General features: G+C 45.7%; 1 protein-coding gene and 1 long non-coding RNA gene across 2 annotated transcripts; one reads left to right on the top strand and one right to left on the bottom strand.

Annotated features, from left to right (window-relative positions):
• Positions 1-358: 358 nt before the first annotated feature.
• On the top strand, positions 359-1,279 carry LOC109516767 (uncharacterized). Its single transcript, XR_002168410.1, has 4 exons — positions 359-539; positions 687-805; positions 987-1,031; positions 1,163-1,279. It is a non-coding gene; the product is annotated as an uncharacterized LOC109516767 (long non-coding RNA).
• On the bottom strand, positions 880-10,125 carry cebpz (CCAAT enhancer binding protein zeta). The gene is made up of 17 exons (XM_019871545.1): positions 9,893-10,125; positions 8,376-9,724; positions 6,912-7,143; positions 6,667-6,826; positions 6,500-6,588; positions 6,317-6,370; positions 5,348-5,450; positions 5,200-5,259; positions 4,999-5,065; positions 4,793-4,899; positions 4,659-4,719; positions 3,574-3,755; positions 3,359-3,409; positions 2,711-2,800; positions 2,561-2,628; positions 2,393-2,474; positions 880-1,418 (listed from the first exon to the last, which is right to left on the bottom strand). Exons 1-17 carry the CDS (start codon positions 10,073-10,075, stop codon positions 1,255-1,257), a joined length of 3,102 nt encoding a protein of 1,033 aa, XP_019727104.1. The 5' UTR covers positions 10,076-10,125; the 3' UTR covers positions 880-1,254.
• Positions 10,126-10,436: the final 311 nt, after the last annotated feature.

Below are 10,436 nucleotides of genomic sequence, written 5' to 3'. Positions count from 1 at the left end.
GGATTAACATGCATCACGGACCGTGATGGGACTCACGGTCACTTGAGCAATTCTAGTCTCGAACCGGCAAAACTGAAGAGACAATTCTTGAAACTCCATGATTTATTTTTGTTCATTTTATATACGATTCAAAAAACGCATGTCTTGAAATTTTTAAATATTTTTCAGTTTTTAATGAATGCGGTTTTTATGTCTTGAATGTGTAAAAATAAAATATTTTTTAACTAATTAAGGGTTCGATGAATGTGCATATGAACTGGTTGGATTCGGTACCTCTTAACAAGTTTAAGAACCACTGTATTACACAAGTGTCGAAATTGTAAATGAGTCGCATTTTCTCTTGTAGTTTGTCCAAAGTCAGCACGCGAGCTTCCGTAGTTAGCAAAGAGCTTTGGTGCAGCGTGTTAGGTTTCTTTTAGCTTGTCCATTTGACCCGACGAAGCTCTTCAGCTTTCCAACGAAACTGGAGGCTTTTTTTTTACTAGCCCAGACAGGTTCATTTTCTGATGCTTATTTGGTCCTTTTGTCGGCACCGCGAGGTGAGTTTAATTCACTTGACACAAAAAGCCGGAATGAATGCCGCGACGCAACTTCATCAAAAATGTCATCAACTTTTGAGTCAAGCAACGGTGAGCTACAGTTCCAAATCAAATATACTCACACTGTGTGAAATGTGGAATTTATAGGATGTCTTCAAAACCTTTCGCATCTTTGGCCAAAAAGTGGATGAAAGGCATCATTGTCATTGAACTACTTGGCGTTTTTGGTGCATATGCACTCTTCCACGCCATGAACACGAGCCAAGGTGTGGACACGCACGCACACGCACAAATAATCAATGCTAGTCTGTAGAAAATCACAGAGCATGTTATTCCTCCATAAATATAGAACATCAATGACTTAAGAGTTTAAATCCACATTTCCGTATCAGTCTTTCATCCTCGTTCTGTTCTACAAGTTGATGGATTTTTTATTTTATTTTTTAGATTTCAGGAGCACAATGAAGAAAAGATTTCCATCCATTCTGGAAGGTAAGAAAATACATGATGCCTTTCGGTCCCGAAGACATCGGCAGCAGTCGTTCGTAGACAGAAAATGATGTCATATCAGCTCACACACTTCCTGTTGGGATCCAATCAATTACGTTTTCTCCTGTCGATAGTTTACTATAAGTCCAACGAGCTGGCGGGCGAGTACGGTGTGCGGCAGAGGGATCAACTGGACTGGGCGACCGACGCCGGTGGCCGCTGACGGCTACTTCCTCTTCCTCTTGTTGCCCATCATGACCGTCGTTGTCTTGACGCCGCGTCCGAAGCGCTTCCTCTTGTTGAAGGCGGCCTTCTTCCTGCGCAGCGTCTTGGCATCCCGGTCGTGGATCCAGTCGTCGCGTTGGCTCTCCCACTTTAGCTGCTTCACGCCTGCACACCAAGCCGCCACAAATTTCGTGATAAACTTCCCGACACGAGGACAATTTGGGGTCACTACTACTCTGAAGTTCATTTTTACGGGACGAGGACCTTGAAAGTAAAACTTATTGTCAACTGGAGGCACTACCGTAGAGTACAATAATCCAGACTCAAACTAAAAAGACGACGACTACTACTCGTCGTACAGTTGAAACTCGTTTCAACGTACCCCGAGGGACATAACTAATCTGTACGTTATAAAGCTAGTTTGTTAGCGTTATAACGCTGCCTTCACAGACAGCAAGATGTTTTCAGACCATGTGCTCAGGACGGCGCCGTGCCTCCGCGAGTTACGGCAGGAAGTACAACAACATATCGAGTCGATCAGTAGCGTTGCTAAGCAACGGAGGGGAATCCCGCGCTCTACATTTGGTTCATAAGCAAGGTCGCGGCGGCAGTTAGCTTCCCTTGGTTCGTTGTAAAGAAGGCCTTTTCGCTATTTTCTGGGAGAAATCTGGTCGATATAAAGGTGTTCGTTGGAAGCAAAATCGGCAAATGGATCATGAATTACGTGAAATCGGGACTTGTGAATTGTGAACGTTATGGGGGCGGAAATGTAAATGGGGTAATGTTGAAATGAGGTTCGACTGTATTCCGTAATTTGCTGTCATATTACTCATTTTGTGCAGAGGATAAAAAATATATGCCGGTGAATATTGTTATATTGTCTGCGTTGTGCCAGTCATTTATTCCCAGCGACTTTCGAACCCTTAACCCACATTGAGCTGCACGGGTGTGCAGCAGACGACTTACCAGCAGCGTTGCAATTTACGTAAAAAAAATAAATTAAATAAATAAATAAATAAAATATCAGAAGTTATATAAGGTTGTTGAGTTTGGATTTTTTCGCGGAGTGCTGAAGGGCCAATAAAGCTCCAGTTTGAAATTCTTCTCAATGATTTTCGGGTTGCGCCTTTAATTGTTACCTGCTTTGTCGGTGTTGGCCATGGCGTTTAGTCCGATGTTGTCAATCTTGGCGCCGGCGTTGTCGTCCAGCAGGCCACAAAACTTCATCCCCAAAAGAAAAAAAAAAAACTTATTGATGCAAGAAGCTGTGATGATTTTTGTGTGTGTGTGTGTGTGAGACCTCTGACCTCCTGGGCCATTGCAAACATGGCTGCTCCTTTTTCACCTTTCTTTTTCTTCTTTCCCGCTTTGGAGGCTGGCGGGAAGACGCAGAAACGAGGACGCAAGGTGACATCAACCGTTAAAATCGTTTCCAAAGTCGTCAAATGAGAACAAACCAAAACTCTGTGAGAAGTCCAGCTCCATTTGGCTCGACTTCCTTTTGACTTTCTTGGAGGGCGGCGTCACATCTGGAACCTCATCTTCATCTGAGGAAGAGGAGGAGACGACGACGCGTTGGAAGACATCGGCCTTTTGGAAAGCGGCGGCGGGCAAACCTCTGTGCTCACTTGGAATGAGCGGCAAATATTTGTGGATTTTTGCGACTGGTGGCCGGTTATATGCGAAATATTTCATTTCAATCTCAACTGTTTCTTATTTTACGATTCACATTAAGGGCAGCCCGGTGGTCGACTGGTTAGTGCCTCGGCCTCACAGTGCAGAGGTTGTGGGTTCGATCCTGTGCGGGTTTTCTCCGGGTATTCCGGTTTCCTCCCACATTCCCAGGTTAATGGAACACTCCAAATTGTCCCGAGGTGTGATTGTGAGTGTCTATGTGTGCCCTGCGATTGGCTGGCAACCAGTTCAGGAAGTCCCCCCGCCTACTACCCAAAGACGGCTTGGATAGGCTCCAGCATGCCTGCATGACCCTTGTGAGGATAAAGTGGATCGGAAAATGGATGGATGAATGAATCACATTAACTCAATGAAACGATCGAACGAAATGGCTGAAATAAATAGAGAAATGAACACTGTCATCAACTCACCAAAGGGGACATCTTTGTCATTATCGTCTATGTCGCCTTCAAGTTCTGGAACTGAAAAGACAACGGAACGATTCAAGTGGTTTTTCAGCCCCCCCCCCAAAAAAAAACAATGCTACTTGTAATCCCCCCCCCCCCTCCAAAAAGAAAAAAAACAATGCTATTTGTAACCTGCTCAATTTGGATCTTTCGCAAGAGCAAAACAAATCTCTCTTTACCGTCCTCATCTTCATCCCCCATGAAGGTTCCTCCTTCTCCGCCCACTTCTTCTCCAAAGTCTTCCTCGTTCATGCTGCCCAGGGACACTTCCTCGTCGTCCAGGTCGCCTGACTCATCCGACTCGTCCGACTCATCCGCGTCCTTTCTTGCGGCTTTTTTTTTCTGGTCGCCCGACATGTTGCTGCCATATCGAGTAATGCACGATCAGCTCGGCGGCAGAGGCGGACAACGTGACAAGCGCAGCATCTTGTAAGAACGTTTTTTTAAAAAAAGTGAATTGTGAATAGGATAATCCATTATCGCATTCATTGATAATTACCGTATTGGCCCGAATATAAGATGGTGTTTTTTTGCATTGAAATAAGACAAAGTGGGGGTCGTCTTGTATTCGGGGTCTAGACATTATACCCATTCACGACGCTAGATGGCGCCAGATATCAATGAAGCGAATGCTGAACTTGACTCCCCAGGCCAAAGTGAACTCCTGCCACGAAGGATAAAAATAAAAAGAGCAGTAGCACGAAGAAGAAAAATAAAAAATAGCGGTAAGAAGGAAAAGAGAAGAAAATAATAGAAGAAATAACAGGAAATGGAGAAGCGTAAGTGACAATCTGGAGAAAAGTGGGTCGAAGATCGGCCAGGTTAACCGGCAGCTGAGGAGAAGTTATGATGTAATTTACAATTCAAAAACCAGAAGCCATTCATTTACGAATGTGATTGCACTTTAGATTTGAATGAGGCAAAATAACATGCTGTTTCTCTCAAATATATTCTTATAATAATTTGTTTCAAATGTACTGTAATTATTTTCTGTATAAAAATTAATTTGCTGTTCAAAAAGTCTTTTTTCAAACTTGAGTCTTGAAAAAGAGGGGGTCGTCTTATAATCAGGGCCGTCTTATATTCGGGCCAACACGGTATTCTTGATGATCGGTTAATGGATTCATCGGTGCACCTCTGAAAAGTAAACGCAACCCTCTTCAAAGAATTTTGTCAGGTGACTTCAGTTATTTCCCTCCTGTGTCATATTTATTTTTAAGCAAGCACACACGAAAAAAAAAAGAAAAAAAAACCTTTAGCTCACCCAGCAAAGTCCAAATCTTTGTCTGGTAACTCTGTGAAGTACGAGTCCCCTTCGCACGAGTCTGTTGAAGGAAAACTTGTTAACATCTAGAAGAAGGAAAAAAGGGAGGAGGAAGTGTGTGAAAGGCGACCAACCAAGCATCTTCTCAAACTCGTCGTCGTCGACGTCCTCCAGGCTCTCGTTGTCGTTGTCAATTTTGGGCCGGCGGTGTGCGTTCTCCTGCTGCCGCTTCTTGAAAAAGCTGCCGGGTAAATTTAGTCGAGAAATTCAGGGGTTTGGCTTCATCAAAGTAGGGGAGAAGGGTTTCCGACGCCGACACCAAACGAGAAGACAAACTCACCGATAAAAGAAGATTTGGTCCACGGGAATCTGGCTTTCTTCTTGACGCAGAAACTCTTCGCTGTTCACTGACATGCACAAAAAAAAAAAAAACAAAACAAAACAAGAAACATTGACAAAATGAAAAGAACGACTCTCTGGTCCGCTTATTCAACAGAATCCAAAACGTGGTTCAATTTGAAAAGATACTCAAAGGTGTCACCTGCTAACGAGCTGCCATGCGATCTCTGTTTGGGCTGCAACACCGAAGTGTCCGTGTTCTCTACATGACAAAAAAACGGCATATTTTTCCCCTCAAATTCATGCGTAGGTTATTGTTTTTTCTTTTTTTTAATGGTTGAGATGATTACGTTTGCGCTTGATCGGTTTGGGGTTTCTGAAGACAAATCTGTCCAGGAAGCGCATGAGGGTGAAGTCCTGCAGGGGGTCGCCAGAGTACTGGATCAAGTCCCCCTGTTCACATTTCACACATTTTCCATCAATTTACGCCGGACTGGAGACGAACAAATTCATGACCTATGAAATCACAATACAGTGGTACCTCGACTTACGAACGTGTCTTCATGCGAAATTTTTAAAGTTACGAAACGCCTCAACAGGAAAATATTGCCTCTTGTTCCGAAAGAAATGTCAAGATACGAAAGGTAAAAATACAGTATGGGCTGCTACTCGCAGCTCCGAGTTACCTGAACGCAACATACTTCTAGCTGCTCTGCCATTGGCTATTACCTAGCATCTTCCTGGCATCCCATTGGCTAAGACGGACCTCTACTGGATGTGTCAATGTGTTAGATAGATCGATTATGTGTCTATGCTGCGTCCTTGTCATTCGCCTCTTGGGCCATGAGGTGTTAAAATAGTTTTATGCAAATGTGAATCACCCAAGAAAAGTGTTCACCAGTCGGGCAATCGCTCACTGCTGATTTTTGCCTTGGACATTTTCGAAGGATTGTTAAAAGCTGACAAAAGCAAGCGTCTTTGGATCAGTTGTTTACAAAACGCCAGGTAAAAACCATTTCTGAGAGAGAACATGAACTAAAGAGGACAAAAAACGATGAGGACGTAGTTAATTGATCATCCTTTTTTAAATTTGTTGTGCAATAATCTAATTGCCACATGTATTTGTTACATATTTTGGTACATTTTTATGCTTTAAAAAACATTTTTGTCTGAATTTGGGGGGGCTTGGAACGGATTAGGGCATTTACATGGAAAACGCGTCTCTCCTTACATTTTCTAGTTAAGAAATTTCTTCGAGAACCAATTAATTTCGTAAGTAGAGGTACCACTGTGTGAGAGTTCTGAATTTGTTTTCTCACCTGCAGGAGAGTTTTGGCGAAGAGCGACACGGACGGGTGGAAGTGCAGCGCCAGCTGAGGAAGCAAACAGGAAAACATTTCAAAGACGACCAAAATGGATTCTCGAATCGAGATTGGTTTGGCGCTTTTGAATCACAAAGAACTACAAGCATGGTATGTGTGAGTGCGCTCTATGTTTCTCACCCGGCGAAGTTCCCACAACGTGGCGCGTTCGGCGCAGCAGAATAACGGATTGCGATGCAGCGGGTCGTACTTCTGCTGTTTGCGCGCGCCTGTGCACATCGAGGCAATCAATCAATTCAAAGGGGGCCCACGGCAACTGAAGTGTCGAGTGTGTGCGTGAAGCGGACCTCGCAGGTTCTGATGATGTATCCACGATGCCACGGGTTTGGACTCCAGCTCGCTCGTTGTCGCGGCTTCCATCTTGTCGATGTCAGCGAAGCGCTCCACTTCGTCATCGTCGTCGTCAAGCTTTTCTTCAGGGCGGTCCATGAAGGCCTCGTCTCCATCCTCGGTCAAACAAAACGGTTTGGACATTTTATTAAACGTCACGAAATGTTACATGTGGAATGTTGCTTTTGGAAGGCGGTCGTACTTCTTCCTCCTGCAGCAAGGTCTTGAGTTCCGGCTTGGCCCGCATGACCCCTGAGATGACCATGAGGGCGGCGCAGGCAAAGTTGGGTCCTTGTTGGGCGCTGACCTGGAGCAGACGCTTGATGAAGGCTCTGATGCGCCGAAGCACCGTGTCGGCCTTCAGGGATTTGAAAAGCAGGTTGAGGAACATGTTCTGACGCGTGGACGTCGACAGACTGGCGTCCAGAAGCTTCCTGTCCAAAAAGAAGAAGAAGAGACAACAGAAGGTCACACCGGCACATGATGACAAAATAACTTTGGCAGACTCAGCTTGACATGGAAATACTGGATATTCCGTCGAGTTGCAGCGGGGTTGCCATACTCACATTCTATACACTGTAGTATCTGTGACTTTCAATGCGAGTGGCGTTAAAAGGTGGAGCCTAGCCTCGTGAGTGACGTGGGCGTCAGCAAGTGAGGGTGCGGAGTCGGCTGGCTGTTAGGTGGCTAACTCGTTTGCGAGTCTGTGTGTTGAGTTGGTCGGCGTGAGCGCTGCCATTGACAGCTTGCGAATGAAAGCGCTCATCACGTGATGAGCTTGTAATATTTTGGAAATTTCAGTCTGCAGCCAGTCTAGGCCTGGTGCTTTACCTGTGTTTAAATGATTTAAGGTTGCTCCTTTGTTAAAGTTGCAACCAGATTTGAATTTCCTGGAATATTGGCTACCACTATTTGGAGGGTATCGATATGAGAGATTTTGTTCTTGTCCCATATGTGTTCCATGTTTTTTTTTCCTGATGAGTTCGCCTTACAGCTTGCAAATCTGAGTATCTGACCTCTTGGGTAGCCCTTAAAGGATTGCTTCGTTTTATGTACAGTGAAACTCCTCTAGAACGAAACCTACATGGGCGAAAATCTCTTGCCTCGCGATGATTTTAACTACAACGAAGTCTAATCCAACAGCGACTTCTACTGCTTCGTTCGGAAACGGCAACAGCAACCACCACACTGGTTGACACATGCGCAGTAGTCCAGGAAATATTTGTTAGTGTTAGCTCAGACGCAGCAAGAACGTTGCATTGCTAAAATGGCTACAAAACGGACCTTTGGATGTCAAGCAGCTAAGACAAGAAGAGCTCTGACGCTGGAAGAGAGGGGAAAAGTGATCAAAAGGAAAGAGGGAGGAAGCAAAATAAAACACATTATCCAAGAAATTGATGTAAGTGAAAGTGAATGCTGATCGTAAATTTCGCAATTTCTTTCCCTTTTTTCTTTCTACACTGACTATATGAAGTGTCAAATAAGTGTGTGTTTACATCTGAGATCAAATTTGCTACAGTGAAAAACCCCCTGTTGTGAAAAATGTCTTTCTGCAAACATGATTTCATTGTAGAAGAGTTTCACTGTAGTTTGTTTTCTTACAGACTCTGTCTTCCTGCCATAGTACTGTCTTATATTGACGAAAATCTTTGCAGCCCAAAATTACCTGTACAAGGCGACGTAGTAACGGTCGGAGGTGGTCTGCTGGTCGTCCATGACTTGAAAGAGAAGCATGAGCGCCTGCACGGCCGTGTTGAACTTAACCGTGTGCACCACTTTGAACAGCGTGTCCGTCTGCTCTTTCACCTTCTCGTCTGTTTTGCTGGCGAACGGGTACGCCCGGTTGACGCCCGACAGCAGCGCGCTGAGCATCTTGGAATCCACTTCTGTCTTGCTGACACAGGCGCGGAAGAAGGAGAAGTAGATGCCGATGAGTTTGGTGTGCAACAGTGTCTCCAGCAGGTGCGAGGCCTTGGCCGCCATCTTGTACTCTGGGTCGCCCAACTTGTTGACCAGGTGGATGAGCAGCGCCCGCTCCTGCTCAGGCCGCTGGGACAGGAGCTCGTGCGCGGTAACTAGCGCCTTGGTCTTGGTGGCCGACACCGTGTCGTGAGCGACCACGTCCAGCGCGGCCACAAACTGCGCCACGTGGTGCTTCAGGTGGTGCTCGAAGTACCAGAGGATCAGGCGACGGTCGCGGGCGTCACGGTTGCCACTCGCCAGCTCCTCCAGCTTGTCGAACGGGTGCTGGTCGAAAGTCCGCAGCTTCCTGTTCTCCGGCAGCAAGTCAGACAGAAGCAGCTCCCGCAGCGTGTCCAGTGCCATCAGGCTCATCCGGCGACTGCCTTTCTTCTTCACCATGGACACCAGATCCTCCACATGTTCCAGCATATGCACCGGAGCGTCCTGGATAAGAACCGTCATCGCCGCCATCCTGTCGGCCAGAGCCCCAGCCGAGACCACCGTCTTCATCCAAGCCGAGTTGGCTCCTTTCTGGAGGGCTTTCTTGGTCTTATACAACTCTACATCAGCCTCATAGAGACGCTGAGCCAGCGTCTTGTAGGACGACACCACACCGGGATCCTGCGAAAGTGTGGAGCCCTCTGCGCTGTATTCCAGGTCATACCATTTGCCTCCGGGTTTGATTAGCAGGGCATTCCGCTGATGGAACTCAAACACGTTCTGTTTACCTTGTTTCTTAGTCATTGCGACCGCCATCGCCGCTGTTCCTTTTGGTGTCTTCTCCTTTTTCTGCTGCTCAGAAGGCTTCTGCTGTGGCTTGGAGGGTTTTGCCACAGCAGGTTTCTCCAATTTAGACTTTGGGAGCTCCTTGTTTGGAACTGCTTCTTCCTTTGTCTCGTCTGGGAGGACCTGCAAGTTGGCAAGCTCCCGAATGCCCAATTTAGTGATGAAACTCTCCAGTTCGCCTTCCTCCAGGTCATCTATGGTGCCTTTCTTCCCTCCATCCACCAGATCGTGGGACGCGTCCAAGCTGCACAGAAGCCTGAAGTCGGCCTGCAGACATCATCAATCCATAAAATACAGAAAGTTCAGTCATGAAGTTCAATCAGTACGTCTATTACCACTCTGTTTTTAATTTGTCCTACGAATAAAGTATATAATGCGAGTATTTTAGCCATCGTTGTTTTTCTGAAAAGTCGCCGAATGTTTTCTTGAATTCACCTGAGTACCACCGAGCCGCAGAACTTCCTCGAGATTGAACTCGTCCGCCTCCGCCTGGTGTCCATCGTCTACCATGTCCCCTTCGTCGTCGCAGTTTTCCTCCTCCATAATGTTCTCTTCCGGCTGATGTATGCCCTTTTTGCCAGCCTTCGACTTTTTTCGGTGATTGTTTTTGGCCGCCATGCTGATAACATGAGGACGCACGACCCGGAAGTGGACTAGCCGACGTCACAGTGTCGTTTCCGCACATTTTTTTCTTGTGAAAGGCACAAACCAAGCTTTTTTTTTTATCATCAACCAAACACATATTTGTGTGTGTGTGTGTGTGTGTGTGTGTGTGTGTGTTTTTAAATATATATGTTCACATTTTCTTTTTATCCTTCGAGACAGGACGCGTGATCGTCACATCCGCCTTAAAGTCCGAGTCCGGGTACTCCAAACATGTAGGCAGGCAATAAATAAATAAATAAATAAACACACACATAAATTAATAAACAAATAAAAAACTTTAAATAATTACAAATATAAAACCAGATCTTGTCCA

This window comes from Hippocampus comes, unplaced genomic scaffold (assembly GCF_001891065.2).
Source record: "Hippocampus comes isolate QL1 unplaced genomic scaffold, H_comes_QL1_v1.1 scaffold100, whole genome shotgun sequence".
Classification (NCBI taxonomy): Eukaryota; Metazoa; Chordata; class Actinopteri; order Syngnathiformes; family Syngnathidae; genus Hippocampus; species Hippocampus comes.
This window is presented reverse-complemented; position numbering and strand designations above follow the sequence as displayed.